This window comes from Balaenoptera musculus, chromosome 14 (genome assembly GCF_009873245.2).
Source record: "Balaenoptera musculus isolate JJ_BM4_2016_0621 chromosome 14, mBalMus1.pri.v3, whole genome shotgun sequence".
In the NCBI taxonomy this organism is placed as follows: domain Eukaryota; kingdom Metazoa; phylum Chordata; class Mammalia; order Artiodactyla; family Balaenopteridae; genus Balaenoptera; species Balaenoptera musculus.
In genome coordinates this window covers 25,899,807-25,923,024 of record NC_045798.1, presented here as the reverse complement: position 1 = coordinate 25,923,024, position 23,218 = coordinate 25,899,807, and the positions used below count along the sequence as shown (strand labels likewise).

At 58.0% G+C, this 23,218-nt stretch overlaps 1 protein-coding gene across 1 annotated transcript; it reads right to left on the bottom strand.

The window, feature by feature from the left end:
• Positions 1-347: 347 nt before the first annotated feature.
• Positions 348-18,681, bottom strand: ADORA2A (adenosine A2a receptor). The gene is given in 4 exon segments (XM_036823970.1): positions 348-2,028; positions 9,539-9,864; positions 9,866-10,108; positions 18,578-18,681. Coding segments are annotated over 3 exon segments (1,290 nt in total). The 5' UTR covers positions 9,926-10,108; positions 18,578-18,681; the 3' UTR covers positions 348-1,124.
• Positions 18,682-23,218: the final 4,537 nt, after the last annotated feature.

The window sequence follows — 23,218 nt, the reverse complement described above, 5'->3', positions numbered from 1 at the left end:
CCCACACTGAGGGAATGCCTAGGGCTGGATGGGTCTGTGGCTTCTGGAGGAAGAGCAGCTAGAGAAAGGGTCCCCTCCTTTCACACCCTCTTCTCACAGGAACGCAGGTTTGGGGCTGCACATGGGCATTTGGATTTTGGTGCATCCAGGCAGCCTCTTCCCTAGGAAGATGGGAGCCTGGGAGCCCCACCACAGCCCCAGGCAGGCAGGCTGTCTGCACATATGCGCACACTCTCTCACACCCGCAACACATACCCATATGTGTGTGCCAGGCCTGGCTGTGGAGTAGGGAAAGGAACTCAGACACCATTCTCATTGGACAAGCTTAAAACACAACGTGGCTCATTTTTATTATCTCAGGAAAAAAAAAACATTCCCTTCAGAAGGAAAGGCAGTTAGATAGGGCCTCTACCTGGGCAGCTCTGAGCTCCCCAGGCTCAACCATGTTGGCCAGCCCCGTCATCCTCCCCTGCGCCCACGCTCTGGCACGGCTCCATTACAACTCGCCGTCCTCGAAGGAGACGTGCATGGCAGCTCATGGCAGCGGGAGAGGGCTGCCTGGGTCTCCCTGGGCCAACTCCTGGTGCCAGGTTAGCAGCAGAGCTGAAACGGAGCCAGCAACCAGGGAGGGAAGATAAAAAGGGTTTCCTCACGCTTACATTTTCTCCTGGAAAACATAGTCAAACGCCACCTCTGAGCACAATAGCTCCTGAATCCTTGGAGAGTCTGGGGAGGGTGGTGTGTGTGTGGCAGGGGGCCTTTTGGAACCACTCCCCAGCCTCAGGCCAGCCACCCTGCTCTGCCACAGCTGCTCTGCAGAGACAAGGTGGAATTTCTAGGTGCTTCTGGAGTTGGGGACCAGCCCTGGCCAGCCAAGATGCTCTCGTGCTGGGGCTCTGGCCTGATGCAGGGCCTCCCAGCATGAAACGTCTGCTTCCTCAGGCTCCAAACCCTTCCTTCTGGGCCTCATGCTGCTCCAGCTGGGGCTCCCTCCTCAGTCCAAAGTGGGAACCGGCCATGAGAAGGGTCTCCGGCACATGCACTCTTCTCTCAACGTGACTGGTTCCACCAACCAGGAAGAGAAAGATTTCCTTCCCTTAGGAAGGGGCAGACTCAGTGTATCATCAGGACACTCCTGCTCCATCCTGGGCTTGGGGACCCTCGAGGCCCAGGGACTCTGGGCGCTCTCTCTTGAGCTCCTGTCTGAGGAGCTTCACGTCTGGGAGGCCCGTGTCCCTGTGGGACTCACGGGCACTCCCTCCACTCACCAGCCCCAGGGTGTAGCCATTGGGTCGCCGCTCAGGCTGGGGGGCACTGCCGTTGGCCCACACCCCGGGAGGGTGGCCATTGAGGCGGAGGCTGATCTGCTCCGCGTCGCTGCTGTGAGCTGCCAGGGCCCGGGCACTGGTGCCACCTGCTTTGAAGGGCTCCCGCTGCCTCAGGATGTGGCTGCGAATGATCTTGCGGAAGGTCTGGCGGAACTCGCGGATGCGGTAGGCATAGATGAAGGGATTCACCACGGAATTGGTGTGGGAGAGGATGATGGTCAGGTACATGAGCCAGGGTGGGGCATGGCTGCACTTGGGACAGAAGAAGGTGAAGCAGTTGATGATATGCAGGGGCAGCCAGCAGAGGGCGAAGAGTCCCACAATGATGGCCAGCGACTTGGCAGCGTGGACCTCCTTCTGCAGCGTGGACCGAGCTCGCTCCCCCGGCAGAGGCTGGCTCTCCATCTGCTTCAACTGTCGCCGGGCCGCCAGGAAGATCCGCAAGTAGACGCCCAGCATGAGCAGCAGGGGCACCAGGACACAAGCAAAGAAGTTGTAGTACACCATGTAGTTCATGGGGACCACGTCCTCAAAGAGACAGGCCACCTGGCCCACCCTGCAGCCCTGCGAGTGGTTTCTGCCCTCCTGCTGACTGCAGTTGTTCCAGCCTAGCATGGGAGTCAGGCCGATGGCAAACGATAGCACCCAGCAGACTGCAATGATGCCCTTGGCCCTCGTGCCTGTCACCAAGCCATTGTACCTGGGGAGAGGAGACCAGCGTCAGAGGCCTGGGAAACCAGGGCTAGGAAGGTCCAAGAGTCAGAAACCCAGAGCAGCAACCTGTACCCTCATCCACTGGCTGTGAGGTCTTGGACCAGTCACTTCCTGCCTCCTAGCCTCAGTATCCTCTTCTGTTCACGGGAGGGCCAAGCCTGGCCTTTTCTCACAGGAGGTAACAGGAGAGCAGGCACCCTGGAAAGGGACACCACTGCACGGACGTCCAGATGATTTTTGAATAGTATTACGAGTAGTCCTGGGACTTAATTAGTTTGGTTTGAAGGAATTAATAAGTGATTTTGGGGGCGAGGAGGGGAGAAGTTATAACCTCCATGTTGATCTCAGTCGATGCTACAGTGGGTGTCCCTTTATTTAGAGTGGGAACGGGTCAGGAGGGTACTCGCTGGCTGGGGACCGAACCAGCCAGATCAAACCTGTAGGCGGTTCACATCTCTTGTGCTTATGCTCTTCCTTCCCCACTTGACTTAGGGTCTCCAGAAGCCCCCAAGGAGAGGTGGCACAGGTGGGAAAAGGAGGGGTGGAGGTCCCGGGCCAAATGAGATACAGCCTCTCCCTTCCAAATTCACCCATAGCCCTCTGGAGAGAGATGAGATCAGTATGTCTTAACATTTATATAAGCCTTAACATTCAAGAGGAAAGCGCTGCATGAGATTCTAAGGTCCAGAGAGGAGAAGTAGTCTGCCCCAAATCACTCAGTACTCTAGAGCACCAGACTCAGTTCCAGACTCGGGGAGTGGCCTGATCTGCTGGCTCAGAAGCTAACCTCAGGCCAACAAAAAAGGGTGGTATAGATTTTATTAAAAGAAAGGACAATCAAAAAGTCATCTCCCTGACTGAGGAAGGTGACCTCAGTAATCTCTGAGGGATGACTTTGTGTTTAACAGTTTTGATTCCGGCAACACCAGACTGCCCTCCTTTGTACCTAGTAAACCCTAACATCCTTTCTAAGTTCAGGTTAGATAGATTCTCAGAGAAGTTTCCTACCCAAGCTCAACTAATGCCTACCCAATCTGGGCTCCCAAGGCTGGGGGCCCCTTGGGTCCCTACATCCATCTCTGCATTACCATCACTGAGACAGGACATAGTAGGTGTCAAGGAAAAACATGCTTAATTCCGGAGTTGGAAGTAGCCATAGAAACTAGTCCATGGGGTAGCAAACACAGGGGCCCAGAGGTCACAAACATGTGAGGCAGGCAGGCTGGTGGGTATTTACCCTGTGTGCAGGAGGCAGCTGATACCACTCAGCCACCCCCCTCCCCACCTCCGCCCCGCCCCGTGCAAACTTGCCCAGTGCTGCCAGATCTCAGGAAGGTCTGGGAGCTGATTTTTCTGGGTAAAATCTCCCATGGTTTAAATTTTGTCAACTAATTCAAATTAAGGGAAAAAAAAACACGGTGGCCTCTGACCTCTTGTCTATTCCAACGCTCTCATTTTATAGGTAGAGAAACTGAGGCCCAAGGAGAGGAATGGACTTGCCTGGACATTCCAGGAATCCAGAGGCAACTCGGGCCAAGGTAACTTCCTCATTTCTGAACCCAAACAGTAACCTAGCAGGACAGTTCTCCCGAGCTCTGCAGCCCCATTCACTGGGGGCTTGGGTGCCTGCAGCAGGAAGAGGATCATGGACTAGCCCATTTCTGCCAAGCCACAGAGAGCCTACACTGCCCTATTTCCTGTTCTGGAGCTTCAAACGTGAGGTCACAGGTTTTTTTTCCCCATTTATTACTTATATAGCACTTGCTCTGTGCCAGGCACTGTTTTTAGTACTCTACAAATAGTAATTTATATGATCTGATTGAATAGGAGGCTATTTTATTTTAATTTTTAAAATATTTATTTATTTATTTGGCTGCACTGGGTCTTAGTTGCGGCATGTGGCATCTCCATTGTGGCATGCGGGCTCTTAGTTGCGACATGTGGGATCTAGTTTCCTGACCAGGGATCGAACCTGGGCCCCCTGCATTGTGAGCTCGGAGTCCTAACCACTGGACACCAGGGAAGTCTCAGGAGGCTATTTTAATGTTGATATTTTTCTGAAGAAAAGCATATTCCCTCTCTAGGTTCTAGCAATGGTGCATTCTTGTTTAGCCATGTTGTCACTCTGCCTCTCTGAACCTCAGTTTCCCTATCTGTAAAATGGGACTAAGAATCTGGGGCTTGTGAGCACTGTCCCATGAGGGCAGATTGTAGAATTGTTGGGTGAAAATTACAGGGAGATGGATTGTGGCTCAGGGTAAATTAGCTATTCACAGGAGAAATGGACTGCCTCAGGCAGTGGTGAAGCTCCTGTCACTTGAGGCAGTCAAGCAGAAGCAAGCAGTAATAGGGATGGTGTAGAAGATCCTGGAGGCCACCTGCTTTGGGGATTTTCAAATTGTTCTCCAGCAGCAACCCTTCTCACCTGCATTCCCAGGCAATCACAGAATTGGAGCTGCTGAGGAAGAGAGGAGGCTTAATAATATTCACTGAACGAATGAACTGTGGGGGAAGCCAGGGCCCAGCCTGAAGGCTTCTGGGGACACGGTTTGAAAATCCCTGTTTTGTCCACTTGTCTACATTTAGATGAGGAAACCCAGGAGAGGAAGTCTGCCACTGCATTCTGAAAAGAAGGCCCCTCCTGGGGACAGAAACAGAAACACAAACACATTGATAGCACTTGTCTGTGTGTGCAAAGGATGTCTGGAAGGATTCCCAACACTGCCTTCCAGGAAGGGAGCTGAGGTGGGGCAAGGGGGACAATTCTTTACTGTGTATGCTTTTGCTCTTTTTTGATGTTATAATACATGCAGGTATTATTTATTCTAAAAAGATACCAAATAGATTAATTTTGTTATTCGAAAGAAAGCCTCTTAGGCTGAGAGCCCTGGACCCAGGCTCCCAGGGGATTGGATCAACATTAGGGCCCAGATGGAACCATGGCCAAGCCACAGCCTGGCCCAGCAGCATCTCCCATCCCCTGAGCTGTGTCTGTGACTAAGGCAGTCACATCTTGCCCTCCTGGGCCTCAGACATAGACTGCCTGCCTGGTGGAGGGGGTGCCAGGGCCATCCAGGGTCACGCTCTGCTGTTCTGGAGAGCCCAGAAGTGTCATAGGAAGCCGGTGCCAGAACCACAGCCCCCGCGTTTAGAGGTGCTTCTGCATCCCTGTGTCCTCCAGCTCACAGGCTGCCCCTTCCTGGGGGCTCCCCATTACTCACATTGGGGGCTTACCCTATGATCCAATAGCACCCCCCACAATTCAGGTCAGGGCTTCCCGTGCATTTGCCCTTCAGTCAGGAGAAGGCAGAGCTTTCCTGAGTTGTCCAAAGGAGCCAGTGACCAAGAACTGAAGAGCCACTGACCTACAGCTAAAACCCAAATTCCCTCCCAGGCATGGGCAGGTCTGAGCCAGCCTCACAGCCTCCCTGTAGGCCTGTTCTCCTCTCTGTCACCTCTCCCTGGCCCAGAGCCCACATGCTTATTCCTTCCCCTGTGGCCTTTGTGCAGGCTTGGCCCCCTTCTGTTACCCCTTCCCCCACACACGCCAATGCCCATTCCAACGCATCCCCAGCAACCCATGGCGTCATCTCCTGCAGGGAGTCCTCTCTCCCAATCCTGCCCCCTTAGAAGCCAGGGTACTCAGGTTTTGTTCCCTGGGGCAATTCACCACACAGGACTCTGCTGCCCCATAAGAAGGCCTGTTTCCCAAAGGGGGAGAGCAGTCAGAAGGGGCTAAAGTGAGAGATGGGAGACAAGGGGTGTGGAATTCCCCTGGGAAAAGAAAGCCTTTGTCACCCTGGGAATTCTGTCCTCTGGGGACACGGAGAGCTCCCATCCCTGCCTCTGTCCAGGCCCTGCCCTAGCCCAGTAGGGTCCGTGCACTTGGGAAGGAGCACATAAGATTTTTCTGAAACTGAATTCTTTTTAAAAAAAAGAAAAAGAAATTAATGGTGAATGGTGCAGGCCTGGAGCTAGGCATCCAGAGCATCGGTCAGAGGCTAGACTTCAGGGTAGCCAAATGGACTTACTGAGTGGATCAGGAAACAGCACACAGGAGAGACTGGATTCCAGCTGGAAGGGGACAGAGGAAGGGGGGCAGGAATGGGCACCCTGAGCCAGGCAGCAGTCCCAGAGCTGCCCCGGGTTACCCATCTGCCTCCATCTAGTCCCCACTGATGCCCAGCTTGCTCTCAGGAGCCCCACACGGACAACTTTACGTACCTCGTTTTCCCAGCCCTCGCCAGCCCAGTACCCTTGAGGAAGAGTAAAGTGGAGGGACCCAAGGGGACCTGGAGCAGCGTGAAGGGCCCTGGAGTCCCTGCGTCAGGAGACACTTTTCCTTCTCTGGCTCTGGCCTCCCCACGAGTAACAGGAGGGTCATAACATCCGCCTGGCCACAATGCCGGCCGAGAAGATCAAAGGAGACGCTGAGCCAATATCCTCTGGCAACCGTGGCGCTCTCTGCCCCAAGGGGGGTTGAGCATCCTCACCACCGTCATCCCATTGGCTCCCTGACCCAAGACAGCCAGGCTGACCCTTCCAAGCCCTATCAAGTGGAGCTCAAATGGCCAAGGTCTGGGTGGAACTAGGTCCCGCTCTGGAAGACTGTGGGAGTCAGGCAGGCAGATGGGATTGGGAGGGGGGGGCCAGGTCCATGGCTCTGAACCTCCAGCAGCTTCAGAAAGACCTGAATCTCCATCCACCCCACTCTGCCATCCTTCCTCAGGGACCCATCACTCCAGTCCACTCACTGGGTCCTCAGAACACCTTTGTGAGCTCAGAGGGATAGAGACCTGGCCCCTTTTAGAGATGAAAAATGGGCCCAGAGAGAGGCAGCTGACTTTCCACAGTCACACAGCATGTCCCATCCTCTTGCATCAGGGAGGATGGGACTTTTGACTCTTGAAAAACATGAAAGAATGCTCAACATCATTAATCATTAGAGAAATGCAAATCAAAACTACAATGAGATATCATCTCACACCGGTCAGAATGGCCATCATCAAAAAATCTAGAAACAATAAATGCTGGAGAGGGTGTGGAGAAAAGGGAACCCTCTTGCACTGTTGGTGGGAATGTAAATTGATACAGCCACTATGGAGAACAGTATGGAGGTTCCTTAAAAAACTAAAAATAGAACTACCATATGACCCAGCAATCCCACTACTGGGTATATACCCTGAGAAAACCATAATTCAAAAAGAGTCATGTACCAAAATGTTCATTGCAGCTCTATTTACAATAGCCAAGACATGGAAGCAACCTAAGTGTCCATCATCGGATGAATGGATAAAGAAGATGTGGCACATATATACAATGGAATATTACTCAGCCATAAAAAGAAATGAAATTGAGTTATTTGTAGTGAGGTGGATGGAGTTAGAGTCTGTCATACAGAGTGAAGTAAGTCAGAAAGAGAAAAACAAATACAGTATGCTAACACATATATATGGAATCTAAGGAGAAAAAAAAAAAGTCATGAAGAACCTAGTGGCAAGACGGGAATAAAGACAGACCTACTAGAGAATGGACTTGAGGATATGGGGAGGGGGAAGGGTAAGATGTGACAAAGTGAGAGTGTGGCATGGACATATATACACTACCAAATGTAAAATAGATAGCTAGTGGGAAGCAACTGCATAGCACAGGGAGATCAGCTCTGTGCTTTGTGACCACCTAGAGGGGTGGGATAGGGAGGGTGGGAGGGAGGGAGATGCAAGAGGGAAGAGATATGGGAACATATGTATATGTATAACTGATTCACTTTGTTATAAAGCAGAAACTAACACACCATTGTAAAGCAATTATACTCCAATAAAGATGTTAAAAAAAATAAATCAATCAATAAATCTATCTTGAAACAAAAGAAAAAAAAAAAGAAAAACAGAGACAAGAAAAAGAAGCCAATGCCCTTTTGATTGAGACCAGCAGCCCTGATCTCTCCCTTGACTCCACTGCTCCTTGAATCAGGGAAGAAAGTGAAAACGACACCTCTGCTCCCCACTGAACATTCTGCCAGGGCCGGCCCGGCCCAGCCCACACTGGCCTGGCCCCGAAGTGGACACCAATCAATCAGCCAGCCTGGGAGCTCTTAGGCCTCTGTGTCCTGGACGAGCCTGGACTCTGGCTCTGCCCGTTTAGGCTAGTCCTCTATTAGGACCAGCCAGAGTCCCCTTTTCTTTTGACAAGGGTCCTAGGCTGTCCCGAGACAAAGTATTCCAGGAGGGCCACACGGGGCCCAGGCTCCTTCCTTCATTTGAGCAGCATGATGAGGGTGTCTGCTTTTCCCTTAGAGCCCAGGTGGCCCAGGTTCTGGGAGACTGGGGCCACCCTATGACCAGCTTCCAAAAGAGTGAAGTCACCGAGGGTGGCAGTCATGTTTCTTCCCAGGCCCAGTCCTGACTGTGCTACCAACTCATTGTGTAGCCCTGGGGGCTGACTCCCTTCTCTGAGCCTCATTTTTCCATCCATAAGATGAGAGGAAATGACCTCTGAGGGTGCCCCTGGGTTTGACACTCTATATTTCTGTTTGCTCATTGAGCCTGTTCCCTGTCCTGGCTGGGGCACCCTCAGCCCAGCGTGGGGCTGGTGGGACTACTCTGGTTCAGAGAATTCGCCACTGGATGGGGGCACACCATCCTCTGAGACCTCCCTCAGGGCCTGCAGCTATCTAGGCTGTGGAACCCAGCTCCAGGGTGGAGGGGCGAGGAGGTAGGGCAGAAGGCCCCCAGGCGGGGAGGGACACACTTCCTAGCCCTTTCCATGGGTTGGTGGTGGTAGGTGGAGGCTGCATTTAAGTAAACTCAGCCTCAGGGAATATCTTCATTTACACAATACATGGCTGAAGTCATTTCACAAAAGTTTCACCATAAAAACCCCCATCCACCAGCCAGCCCCCGTCCCCCATGAACACTTGGTGACTGAGCAGCACAGAATTTGCATAAAGGTCCAAGTGACTCATGAAGGCATTTGACCAAGTCACTTCCCCTCTCTGGGTCATTTTCCTAATGTGCAAGCTGCAGGCTGGCTTGGAGGAGCTGGAGGAAGGCAGGCAGGTGGGTGGGCAGGCTTCTAGCTCTCAGGTTCTGTGGTTTCCCGTGGTGCCCACCCTGCCCCAGTGTCATGCTGTGTGAAGAATGGCCCAGATGCACCCACCCAGGCCTGGGCTGCACACATCTGCCAACAGCCAAAACACGGCAGCCTCACCCATGTAGCCCAGGGGAGCCTGGGAAGGACCAGCCTGCCCTGTGCCCACAGGGACAGCTGGTGTGGCACAAGTGCTGGCCATGTGCCAAGGCCTGGGCAGCCCCAGACTGAGCCCCATGGCCCTGTCCTCAGCTCAACACACTGACACCAGACCAAATCCTAACCCCAAGTTCACCCTGACCCCTGGTTCACCCTGATCCTGGCACAGACCAGACCCTGACACAGGGAGCCTTTTCACAGATGTGGCCCCCAGCATGAGGTGTACCAGGGAAGAGAACGTGGCTCACCGGAGTGGGATGCGGATGGCGATGTAGCGGTCAATGGCGATGGCCAGGAGGCTGAAGATGGAGCTCTGCGTGAGGACTAGAACGAAGCAGGCGAAAAAGAGGCAGCTGTGGCAGGCGGCACAGAACCCCGTGCTGATGGTTATGGCGAAAGGGATGGCAAGGACCCCCACGGCGATGTCGGCCGCCGCCAGGGATACCACAAAGTAGTTGGTGACGTTCTGCAGATTGCTGTTCAGCCACACAGCCCAGCACACCAGCACGTTGCCCAGGATGGCCAGCACGGCAATGGCCAGCTCCACCATGATGTACACCGAGGAGCCCATGTTGGGCACAGCTGCAGATGGGCAGGGTTAGCAAGGACGCAGGCTGGGCCAGCTCACGGTCCATAGCTGCAGCACAGCTGGCCTGCCCAGGCCCTGAGCCCCTTCACAGGAGCCAGGAGCGTCCCTGCCGTTGGGGGGGCCTCCCCAAGGGCTTTTCACAGCCAACTCCGAGTCTTCAGAAACCAGGCCCTCTCCAGGGGCTCTGGCGGCATCTTGGCTCAGCTTAGCTTCAGAGTTCCTGAGGCACCTGCCAAGGGAGAAGCCACGTGAGGAGGTGGACCACTGGCAGGGGCACAGCTAAGATTCCCAGGGACAGCCCTCAGCCCCGGCTCCCCAACGCCCTCCCCACAGGCCAGGCATCAGCCTGAGGACGACCTACCGTGCCCTGCCTCTGCCACCTGACACAGGGGGCCAGGGATCAACCCCAGTCTGTTTTTCTTCCAGAGGAGCCGAGAACTTTCAGAGTTGAGCCACTTGTGGTCCCCAGGCTCAGCTTCTCAAGCCTTCTGTGGCAGCTCTGCCAGTTTCCTGGGTCCCTGAGCTCACCACTACCCCACGACCCTCCCTCCCAGAAAGGCCTCCTTAACCCCTGGATCTCCCAGGGCCACCCACCGTCTCTCTCAGCCAGCTTCAGTCTGCTCCATCCCCCCGAGAGCACTCCCTGGGGACTACCAGCACCCACCTATGCTGCCCGCATAAGGAACAGGCCCAGAGACCCCAGAGCTCTGATCTGGGAGGATCTGGTGGCCCTCTGGTCCTGTCTCCCACTGCTGGCAGGTAAGCCCTCTTGCCCTCACTGGTGGTGCTGCACAGGGTGTTGGAGCAGGCACAAAGGGAGCCCGCCCCTCAGCAGCCCCCGCCAGCTGACTGCACATCTGGGAGGGGCGGCCGCCTCGCTTCCCCCCTCACTCCCTCCTCCCGCACCTGCTCCCCAGCCTGCTTCTCTGCCTGGCTGGTGCGCTCAGCCAGGCTTGCCTGGGGACTGCGGGCAACAATGTTTTTCCTTTCTGGGCCTCAGTTTCCCCACTGATACAGTGGGGAGGTTGGACCCCAATAGCCTCTGGGGGCATTTCAGCTCTCACCCATGATTCTATGAGAAGGGAGTGAACACATTTGAAAGGGCTCCCCCAGTCAAAATGTCATAGAAATGTAAAGAATTAGTGACACCCAGTAGAAGCAGAAGTCTTAGTCTCTCCAGCCCAAACCCCCAGGGATCCCCCTTGAGCTTGTGAAACAGTCTCCATCGCCCCTGCCAGTCCAGGGGCCTCTCCCCATCACCTCTACCTCCCCCTTGTCACACTCACTTGTGCTGCCCAGCAGTGTCCTCCATGCCAAATCCACCCCCTCCTCCAGTCCTGGGCTCTCATTGGGTCCAGGTGCACATGGATAGTGGCTGCCGCCTGCCTGGGAACAAGAAGCCTGAAGCTGCCTTTCAGGCTCACGTGTGGGCTCAGGGCTGCATCCCCCCTCTCTCTTCCAGGATACAAGGGATCAAGAGGACTGGCAACCTTGGAAGAAGTTTGCTTATTGTCCCTGCCTGTATTCCAAGGGCCAGGCTCCCCCTACCCTGTCCAGGAGGTGATGTAGAGCTGCAATAGATGACCCCAAGTTTCCTTCTAACTCCGATCTGCCTCAGGTGGCAGGAGCTGGGTGGGCACGGAGAGGTACACCAGAGAGGCGTCCCCCATGCCCACTGGGAGGCTTGGAGGGGAGTGCCCAGCCCCAGGAAGCCGGAGAGAGAAGAGGAGGCCGAGCTCCTGAGAACCCAAGGGGTTCCTACAGCCCACGGCTTCTCCCAGGCCTGGCAGGAGCCTGCCTCCAAGGGGCCACGGACAAGTCCCACCGAGCCCCTGCTGTGCACAGGGCACTTGCCAGCCAGCTGCTTACAAAGCATGTCACTGGTGGAGGCGGGGCAGACCAAGTCTCCTGGTGCCATCTCTGGCCACACAGTGTCCCTTGGTGCTCCCGGCCTGCAGCCCAGAGCAGCATTCACCAGGGGCACCCTGACTGCAGAGGCTGTGTGTCCAGGGTCTCGTCCTCGTTCTGCAGGAGTGAAGAGACAGCCCCAGAGCTGCCTCCCATCTGGGGGCCTCCCAGGTTCAGCACCACCAGCAGCGGGCCACTGTCCAGTCAGGCCCAGTGAGCCCCGGGGACCCTCCCTCCTACCACCAGTGAGCCACCCACCCACCTTCCTGGCCTCCTGACAACCCCCTGCCAGCCTTCTTACCCTGGCCTCAGCCTCTCCTGGGGAATCTGCACTGACAGAGACTCAGCCTCTGCCAGTCCAACCAGCCCAGGCTAGAAACCTGACTTGGCCCTAGGCCATCATGCAGATTCAGAGGGTCCTGCCCAGGGTCAGATAAGGTGGGGCCACCAATGATCCACCTGACCCAGATAAGTGCCACGTTTTTGTGGAGCTGAACGTGGACTGTCTGGCCCCACTGCCCGGAGCCCTACTGATGGGGTCACATCATTAGCATCTGCCCTGGATCTGGATGTTGGGCTGACTCCATGTGAGCTGGGATGCCCAGCATGGAAGGCCCGGCCTTTGGGGACCCTAACCCAAGCCCTCTGTTTGGTGAGGTTCTCCTGGCAGACTCGGGGCCCCTAAATCCTCGGGGTTTCCCCATCACCTTCTGTACTGTGGGCTCTCAGGCCTCACAGCACCTGGTACCAGCACCCTTCCTGACTAAGCTGAAGGCACCTTCCTACTGTCCAGCAGGCCTGGGGTGCCTTCCCAGTCTCACTGGATACAACAGACCCTCCAGCCCAGGTCAGCCCTGCAAGGAGCCAGACACACCCCTGCCAGCTGGGTCTGGAAGGCTGCCTCCCTGCACACTGGGCTCCCCATCTGCCTTCTACAGCTTTCCTGCAGGCCCTGCAGCAGCTGCCAGCACATCCCGGGTTGAAGCTTGCCTGGCCACACAGGCAACCTGGTTATCTGCCAGACTAGAATCTCCCAGCCCCAAGCAGAGCACATCAGTGGAGCCCAAGGCACCGCGGGGTGGGCAGGGCAGGGAGGTAGCTGGGAGGAGGTTGGAGCTTCCCAGCTGTCAGACCGCAAGTCAGCCCAGGGTTGGGGGCGCCCTAACTTAGGGCCTTTGCCAGAGTTTTGTAGTAAAATGCTTCCATGGTGGCCTGTTTCAAGCTACGAATGAGTCACTGACAGGAACTGGGAATCAACGTACACAGTCAGCTGGGGAAAACCAGGCTCCAGCCACCACTGAGCCACCAAGCCCTGTGCTCTCCCAGGGCCCACCTGCCTGGACTCCACTCCAGATGCTCTACAATAGTTTGTGCGGCCTGCTTGGGAGCTCAGGAATTGAGGGTGCAGAGGCCTGTGGGTCATCTGTGTTCTCACTGGCCGGCCCCATGAACTTCACTCTACAGATGAGGAAGCTAAGGCCCAAAGAGGCTAATGCCCTCCCAGCCTTACCATGAGCATAAAAGGGTGGAACAGAGCTGGGGAAATGCCCATGAAAAACAGCAGCAGGAAGATTTCCTAGGGCCTCCTGGCCCCTCTCTGCTCTCCTCCCTTCAGAGGCCTCCTAGAGCGAGAGTGACAGGAAGGTTGGAGGCCCGGGGGGGCGGGGCCACGATCTGGCAATTTCCTATCCCTCTCTGTTGGCTCTAATTAATCCTTGAGTCATCTGTTGCTAGCCAAGAGGGGAAATGAAATATTAATAATGTAACATTTCCTTGTGATTGTCCCTTGTTGGGGACAGGGCAGAGGGCAGAAGCCATCCCATACAGATAAGAGTTACATGCTGGGGAAGGTGCAAGATAAGCCTCGAAAGGACAACCTCACAGGATTCCCCAGCAGTTAGACTCAAAACTGCCGCTTCTTCCCGCCTTCCTCCTTACCCTCACCAGCCTGGCCACTTTAATTAAAACTCCATTTAATCAAAACCCACACATTTCCTGGCCCCTTGTACATCAGACTAGCAAGGCTTTCTGTACGCATGCCCACGTGGTGGCTGTACCCCCCAGAGCCTGCTGGATAGAAGTGCCTGCCAACTTCCAGGCAGGACCCTGCACACCTGCTCCTGAGTGCAGCTAAGGGCAATGTACCAAGGCCAGCCTAGCACCTTGGGCCTGTTGCAGCCACAATGGGCCTGTTCCTGGGCTCCAGAATCCCAGCCTGAGAATCCTCCACTACTTTCTCACAGCAGATGTTTCCAAGTACCTACTCTGTGCCAGGCAGCATCCCAGCTGCTAGAGCACAGGGAGCTTTGTGCCACCTGCTGCTGAGCCTGACCCCAACAGGCCCTGAGTCCACAGTGGGGGGCCTTAAGGCAGAGTTGTCCCAGGAGACTGTCCTGAGAGCTGGCTACTACCCAGGTGTGTGGGTCACTCCCCACTTCCAAGACCTCAGCTCCCACTAAGATGAGCCTGCAAACCACAATTTCAAAGCACAGGAGGAAAATTAAGGGCAAGAAAGATAAGCAACAGCAGCCAAAATATGGAGATTAATTCATTCCAGAAGAGATGAAGGTAATATAGTAATCTAATAATGATTTTCAAAGACATTTAGGATCTTCAAAGAGATAAAGGAGTAGTATCCATAAACAAGAATGAGAATTATTGGCAGAACCAAAACAAGAACAGGCAAATATGAACAAGAAATAATATAAAAATCCTGGAAATGAAAAAGAGGGATTGAGGTGAACACAATTGATGTGTCGTCACGTGCATACAGTATGAGGAGACAGTTGGGGATCTGAAGACCGCACTGTGGAATTCTCACCCAAACCTCAGAGCAGGTAGTTGAGAGAAATGGAAGGTAGATTGAGCAGCAGCACCTCAATGGGAAGGGAACTCAGTGGGAGAGTGGAGAGGTCAACAAGCAAAGGAGAAATAGCTGGACAGGCAGCTCAGCTCTGCTCCAACCACAAGCCCTCCAGTGGCCTTTGGAGTGGCCCAGGCCTGGGCACGAGCCTCCCAAACCCCAGGACCCTGGGACTGGCCAGGCCCCTCTCCGAACCCATCAATGAGATCAGGGCCGTCTCCAGTGTTGCCTGGAGGTGAACATCCACTGTGTCATGGCACCACTTCCCTCCCTCTCTCCCTCCCTGCGGGGTTGCTGGCAGCTCCAACTTCAGGAACCTTGTGAGGGCTGGGCCCCAGGTACCCTGGCAGGCACCAGTGGTGTCCCTTCCCCCACGGCCCCTGGGGTGTGCAGCTGCTGCTTTCAGAGCCTGGGGGCAGGATGTGGGCAGGACTGGGGCTGAGAGCCTGCTCCCTGCACTGAGCCCAGCCCCCAGAGCAGCCTCCGCATCAGCAGCGCCTGGAGCCGCAGGGCCTCTTTCCCTGCTGGGCGCCCAGAATCCCCCCTTCCACCCCCTCGTGTCCAGGCCAGATGCCAGAGAGGCCACAGGCCCTGCCTCTTCCCAGCCTGACATGGCCACTCACCCCCACGGGCCGCCTCACCTGACTCCCCCCCTCCAAGGGGCCACTCCACACACAAAGTTCTGCGTGCCCACCCTGTGTTGCAAGGAACCCAGATGGGGTCCCACTCCTGCTCCATCCCATACTCCCTGAGACCCTGAACAAGAGGCTTCCCCTCTGCACTGTGGCCCCTCTGGTACAGCAGGCCACAGTGAGACAGCCTCCCCACCCACATGGCTCAGCACCCACACCTCTCTCAAGTGAATCTTCTACTGGCGGGACGACAGGCACTACCATGCCTGAAGAGGTCAAGATGGGGGTGGGCTTTCTAAATGGCCCTGAGAACATAGACCCTAGTGGGCCCGGGGTGGGACCCTGACAGAAGGCTGGCCTGCTGAAGGGGCAGTGCCAGGTGCATAGCCTCAGGAGCTCCCAGAGGGTGGGTATGCTGAGGATGGGAGGCAGGCAGACCCACTTCTGGGGTCCCTGGGACGAAGATGTGATGATGCAGCCCTGGAGGCTGAAAGGAGAGAGCAAGAGGGTCAGCCAGACCAACTCCAGCACAGCCCTGCCACTGCTTCCTGGTCACTCAGTGGCCCCTGGTACCCGGCTCACGGTTTGCAGAGGCCACTGAGGGGCCAGAGGTGAATGCTCTGTGACAGATGGGCAGACACATACCAGCCCTGGGGGCCTCTGGGCAGAAACCACTACCCCTGACAGCAGGGAGGCACCAGAGTGGCACTGATTGCCTCTCCATGGTGCAACCAAGGCAGAGCCTTTCTTCTAGGTGACAGCTGGGCTGACGCGAGCATCAACAGAGGTGGGAACCACAGAAAGACCCTGCCCAGCAACTTCTGAAACAGGCTTGTCCTATGGAAGGGGTTGTGGGCCAGAGGAGTCTGGAAGGGCTCTCAGAGGAGGGGGCATTCATGCTGGATTTGAAGGGTCGGGGAAGAGAGGAAAGGAGATTCCAGGCAAAGGCAACAGTCTGTGCAAGGACCAGAGGCATGCCAGAGAAGGCCTGCGGGGGTCCTGGAAAGCTGAAGCATCCTGCCTTCCCTCCCCCATCTCCCCCCCGCAACCCTGCTCCCCCAGCTAGAGTGAGGGCAGCTGAGCTTCCCCTCCATCCAGCCCCTCCAGTCCCCATCAGGAGTCAGGATCCCATGGCTTCCACACTCCAGGGGCCCCTTCCATGATTCTGGGGGCAAGGGCTGGGGGACTTCTGCCACTAAACTGCTCCTTCCCACCACCCAGAGCTCCCAGCCCTGTCCAGGAGGTGAGCAGTCTCTTGGGAGGGCTCCCTGCATCCCAGCTCTGAACTCCTGCCATTCCTCACTTCCCTTCCCCGATCTGGGCCCAGCACAGACTTCCAGGGGCCCACCCTTAGCACCGCACTCCCACTGCTCCCTTCAACCTCCAGACCATGGGGCAAACCCTCCCTTCTGTGGCCGCCAACTTTTCCCAGGCCCAGATCCTTCCCTAGGGGCCGGAGCTCATCCTTTTGTCAACTTAGCACCTGACACCAGTGATCTCCTCAGGGTCCCCTGACACACACACCAAAACTTCTTCTCAGCCCATCCTTCAAGCCCTTGCCTTCCCTCTGGCTGCGCTCGCCTTGGCTCTCATGTATACACATCTTTCAGCAGACAAGACTGACCCCCACAAGACACTTGGGGTGGCAGTTCCAGCTCACTCAGAGTCAGGTGGCTCAGGAATCAGGCAGGTTAAATGGGAGCAAGAGTTGCTGAGGGATTTCAGGTCACTGCTTAGGGCCACCAGGAGCTGTGGTCCTACACAGCAGACACTGCCCAGAGCCACCTAGAGGCCCTACATTTTGCAGGGTGTGATGCCAGGAGCTTGCTCCCAATCCAACTCCAGTCCACATGTCCCTCGGCCAACAGCGATCTCTTGTGGTGTCTCCCCCCAACCCCATGAGGCTAACAGCCTCCCTTCCAGGTTCCCCAGCTCAAGCACAGACCCCAATCTGTCCCCCACAACCAATGCCTGTCTCTCATTTACTCTCCACCACAACCCTGAACGTTAAGCACTGCTTGCACCATCATGCTTGTTTTACAGATGAGAAGGCAGGTTTGCTGGGGCAATGACTGGCCCAGGGCTGCTCAGCAAGTGAATCAAAACTAGAACCCAGGTTTGGGCATGGAAGTCTCTGGTCCGTTGGGTTGCCCCTGAAGCCAGCCATTGCCCTCTTAGGCTGTGGACTCCTGGGGGCAGGACCAGTGTGTGGTCAGAGACCTGCACTTCCCAGGCCAGTGTGAGGAAGGCAACACACAAGTCCACCAAAACCCACCTGGCCCAAAGCTTGTCTCCTGCCAGCCATGTCTGGGCTGCCCTCAGCCTCCCTGAGGCGATGAACAGAGAAGCCAGCTAGCCCAGAAATCTGGTCTTGCACTGAGGGGATAGGGAGGGAGGGGCAGTGGTCAAGAGACACCAGGACCTGGGAGAGCCAGGGAAACCCCAAAGGGCAAAGGTAGAGCAAGGAGGTGTGGACAAGCCTCAGCGAGGAGCTCCCGCCATGGACCAGAACCTGGGAGGGGGCCTGGCCCTTAGGGCAGAGCCTTTCCAGCCCACCCAAGGCATCTAGGACCAGCCCCAGCAGGACTAAGGAGGCAGCCCCTGACGCCACATAGCCTCCCTGGCCCACTGTGCTCCCAAGAACTCTCCATCATGGCCCCCAGGGCCAGGACACCCAGGGGCAGCCCTAGCGACACAGAGGTGACATGGAGTGTCTTCTGAGGGTGCAGAGGCCAAGGAGAGGGCAGCCTGAGCTCCAGGTGGGAAAGGAGCACAGGCCCTGTGGGTGGAAGCGGGCCTAGGTGCCGCCTGAGATGGGGAGGGAGAACCGGCACAAGGGGCCGCCCTAGTCCTCCCCCAGGGGTCAGCTCCAGACCAGAGAAAAGGGGGTGGGGGGTGGGGACCCGCCTCTCTCTTCTCTTTTCTCCCCTGCGGAGCCCTCGGCCTCCGCCTTCCTCCCATTGTACAGTCGGGGAAATTGAAGTCTAAGCACGGTGGCCCGCGCCCGCAACGCAGACATCTCTGCTCCGCTGGCCCCGGCCCCTCCTTGATCCCCTGGGCATCCTGCGCCAAGTCCCTCGAGGGCCGCCACCATTCCCGCAATTCCTACGTCGGCTCAGGGCAGCCCGGCGGACGGCCCAGGACAGTCCGAGCGCGCCCCCCAACCCCGGCCTCTCCTGGGCCCCCTAAGTCCGGTTCCCGCCCACCACTGCCCACCGGACGCGCCCGCGCTCGGCCGGCGTTCGACTCCCCCTTTCTCGCCGCGCCCCAGGCGCTCGGGACGCCGTCTGCTCACCCAGCCTCCCGGGAACACCTGGACGTTCGGCAGCTCCACCTGTGAAAGTTCTCGTCTGCGGGGTCCGGCCGCCCTGCTCAGGCCGGCTCTGCGCCTCGAGCCGAGCCAGGCCAGGGCGCGCCCCGAGGACTCACTGAGTACCCGGGCGGCCCGTGGCCCCGGACGCACCGGCGAGGTTCCCGCCCCTGACGCTGGGGCCGCGCTCTCTCGCCCCTTCCCCTCCCCGCTTACCCTGCGCACTTTCCGGTCCATTTCAGGGCGGCCCAGAGGTCTGCGCACCGTCCCCGACCGGGCTTAGGGCGACAGCCGCACCCGAGCCGCCCCTGCACCCGCTGTTCCCGCCGCCGCTGCGGGCAGGGCTCGGACCCCGGCCCACGAACTCGCTCTCAGGTCGGCGGGAAGAGACGGAGCGGCGGGGCACCTGAAGGAGGGGACCCGTGCCTCCCGCCCTCCAAGTCCAGCAGCCTCCGACGGCCCCACGCTGCCCGGCCGCCCGCCCGGGACCCTGGGGACCCCGGACGCGGGACCCCGCTGACCTGCTGCTAGCGCGCCGGCTCCCGCCGTCTCGGCGGCCGCTGGGTCTCGAGCTCCGGCCGCGCCGCCCGCGGGCTCCCCCTGCAGGGCGGCTTCCAGACCCGCGCGGTTCTCGCTCCGCCCCGCCGCGTGGGGAAACCGAGGCCAGGTGGCCCCGCCAGGGCGGCCAGCCCACAAGTCCGGCTGATGCCCGCCTCCTGCTCCGGCGCGCCCTCCCAGCTCTCGCGTCCGTTCAGGCCACTTCCCTTCGGACCACACCCCCTCCCCTTCGATGATTCTCTCACCCCTGGGGCCCAGAGCCACACTCCCTCCCCTCCTCCAAGAAGCCCCAGGCTGCCCCTGCCGCTTGGGTCCTCCTGGAACCCTGCTGTCCCTCATCATCGGAGCTGAGCGGGTCGGTACCCCCCTCTGTCTATCCCGGGAAGCGTCCTGTGCCTGCTTCTCCTCAAATCTTCCATGGCTCCCCAGTTCCTGAAGGAGAAAATTCGGCCTCATACCAGGGACCTCAGGGACACGCCTGCCAGCCCGGTCCACAGCCTTGCTCTCCCTCCCTAAGTCTGGTCCCGCGCTGGTGGGGGTGGAGGGCTGGTACCTCAGCTCAAAGATGCCAATTCCAGTGATCCCTCCAAGAACTCCTCAGCTCTGGTGCCTGGTCAGGTCCTTCTCCCTCCCCAACTGCTCTGAGCAGAGAGGGGGAGTCACCTTCTGCATCCCTGACTAACCTGGAATCTCAGACCCTTGCGCTGGGATTTCATCTTCCTCCCACCCCACAGATCCATGTTGTGGTGATTCCAAATTGGCAACGACCTCACATCCATCCAGCCCCAGTCCAGCCACACAAGGGGACTCCCTTCGACGCTTGAATCTGGACAGAAGTGCAGTAACCCCAGTCCTGTGCACAGCAGGACGAGCCTCTCAAAGGCCAGGGTGTTGGTGGCCAAGGGTTTGCAGGAACCTTGCATTCTCAAACCTCCTGGGACCAGCAGGGTCACGGTGGGGTGGGATGGGGCAGAGAGGGGGTGTTGCTGGCCCCCAGGGTGGAGGCCAGTGGGAGCAGAGGCCGGAGGGAAGGGCAGGTGGGAAGTGGGAGCCTGCACAGGCACTTGGCCAGCTCCTCCATCCCAGGAGCAGAGCCCAAGGTACCAGCCTCCATTGCCTGGCAGCCTCCCCAGCTTGTTGCCGGCCCCATTCAGCCAGCTTGGATCCCCTGCTCCCCGTTTCCCCTGATGTCCAGTGGGACCCCGTCTCCAGGCACAGGGAGGCAGAAAAGGGCATGCTGGGAGGGGCTGGGACTCCGACATGAGAGAAAAACCTGAGACCTCGTGGGAAGAGGCACATGAGAATGTTCAAACTGGGAACCTCCCCGTCCTGATTTCCAACCTCGTCAGCTGCCTTGCCCCCACCCTCCAGTCCAGGCTGTGGTTCAGCCCCAGCTGGCTCTGCCGTCCTCCCCCGCACTCACCTCCACTGAGGGCAATCAGGACCTCGGCTGGGCTTGCCTTGGTTGCCTCACCTGTAAAATGGGACTGTTGCCTTCCTGCCCTGCCTCCTCCTTAGCTGTGCCAGTCAGACCATGAGGAACCTGGGGAGGTGCTGCCCCACTGGGGGACCCTCCCCCCAGGCCCTTGGCTTCCCTCCCTTGCTTCTGGGCCATTACATGGGACAAACTCCTACAGCTGGGACAAAACCCTCCTGCCAACATCTGTTGGGCCCGTATTCACTCAAGTCCTCACTCAACAGACATGCAGGGAACAGCTTGAGAGTCACCAGGGGCCCAGACGGGACTATGGGGGTTCATAGGGCAGAGACCAACACTCAGCCAATACTGGGGTCACTCTTGTCCCCTAGTCCCCAGCATGGGTCCCCATGAAGCTCTCCCCTGCCATTTCCATTCTGGGGCCCAATGGCTGTCCTGCCGAGACCTCCCCAGGTGTGGCCTGGCCATGCACACACCTGCCCCCACAATGGCTACATCCAGCGCCCAGGGGCTGAAGGCTTCATTTCTGTAGCTGGCCCTCAGGGCCAGGGTGCCAAAGCCCTTAGAGTTCACTCGTGGGGCCCAGTGGGAAGTGCCTCCTCAGTGTGGGTGCCCCAGGCCTAGGGTGGTCAGCAGGATATAGCTTGGCTCCAGCCCTGGAGCCAGCTCCCTAGGCCCTGGAACCCACCTGGCCTCGAAGCAGCATGGTCCCCAGCCTTGCTCTACAGCAGCCCCTGTTAGAGATGGGAGGGGGTGGGGGGTGTGCTCCAATGGTCTTGTGTCATTTGCCAGGTGCCTTTTTCCAGCTCCCCAGTGAAGCCATTGCCCAGAGAGCACATGACAAGAAACAGGCACATGGGAGGGCTGTTCACAAACTCTGCCTCCCCCATGGAGCGGATGTGCTCCTCCAGGCCCTCCTGGGGGACCCTCTGCTGCCCCGCCCCCCAAGCCAGCGAGCCCCTTGCCCTTGGCCTTGAGAGTCCTCCTCAGGTGCCAGGCTCGCGGAGCCCTGCAGGCCTGAGGCAGCACCTAGGGTGATGGGCTCAGGGATGCCCTGGCCGGCCCCATCTACTTACTACCTGCGGGCCCTTGGTTTCCCTGCCCAGCCTCAAGACAAGCTGTGAAGGCTGTGGGCACCCACCCTTCCTTCCCTCCAGGCCCAGGCAGGCCAGGCAGGGGGCCAGCTGGGCTCTCCCGCTCCAGAATTCCGTTCTCAGACTCCCACCCCCAACCTACTCCCGCGGGCTCTTTGTTCCTATCCAGGATGCACCTGGGTGGCCTCTGGCCCGATTGTTTGCTCTGGGGCCAGCTGGGCCAGAGAAAGAAGGCCAGACCCAGGATGAAGCACCCAGTGGGTGCCGGGGCCAGTGTCCCTGGGAACCGCCAGGCCACCCTGAGGTACTCACCAACTTCTCCTCTAAAGGAGCGGGCACCACACGCTTCCTGGGGCTCTGGGATTGAGGAAGTGGGGGGACCTCACGGGACTCCAGTTTATGCTCAGACTAAGGCCCCCAAAAAGCAGAATCATATGAGGAAGCTCCCCAGCCACCCGCAGCCAGGCAGCTGCAGGACCACCCCATCCTCCAGCCCAGTCCTGGGAAGATGCTTCAGCCCACCATGACTTCTGGTGTCACACGGCAACCCTGCTGGGAACCCTGTGCCTCTGAGTTGATCTGGGTGCATCCCTGTGGATATGGAAACTGAGGCCCAGGTGGGAGTGGGGCCTTGTCCTGGACAATGGTGGCAGGGACAGCCCCTGGCATGCGAGACTTGTCACTCACCAACCTAAGAATGGCCCTAAGCCAGGGCCCCAGGCACCCACACAGCAGCAGCTGCCAGAACATGAAAGCCACCCCTTGCCACTCCCAGGACCCCTGCCTCAGACCTCACCAGGCACCTCCCTCCCCGCTTCACAGAGAGCCTGGGAGCACGGTCCAAGGGGGACCCTTCCTGGGGTGACCATATTGCAGAGGTGGGAAGAGCCCCAGCCCCTCACAGGTGTTGGTGGCAGACCTGGGGGAGACCTGGGTGTCCCTGCTTCCTGCCTGATGGGTGCTGGTAATGTTCCACCCCGTACTCCTCCCCAGCCCTTCTGGTTCTGCCACCTAAGATTCCAGACCTTGCGGTATCTCCCTCCTTGGAACCCTGGACCCCCGCCCCTACCCCTGCCCCCCCATAATGCAGACATCACCATCCAAGGCCCCTGCCCTGGGCCTGGCACAGCTGGGGTGGCACAGACTGCAGGCCATGTCCAGTCACCCTCTGCCCCTCCCCACAAGCCCCCCAGCTCCTGGCCCTTCCTCCACACCCAGCCTGCTCTCCCAAGTACTCCCCGCCAAGGGGGCGGGTCGAGCCCAGGGAGCGTGGAGCCCTGTCCTCTGTGCACCCATGCTGCCTCCTGCACCAATGACCAGGGCAGCCCAGTGAAGTCCTGGCCTGCTGGGGCTGGCACCCTGGCCAGCACTATCCCAGCAACCTGGGGCCTGACGAGACACTGCCCCTCACCCCGACACAGCACGGGGCCTGCAGGCACCAGAGCCCTGATGTCTGTCCCTGTCCCCCACTAAGGGACCACCTCAGACAGAACCTGGCCAACCCTGGGCCGCAGGAGTGCTGTGCTGTGGGAGGGA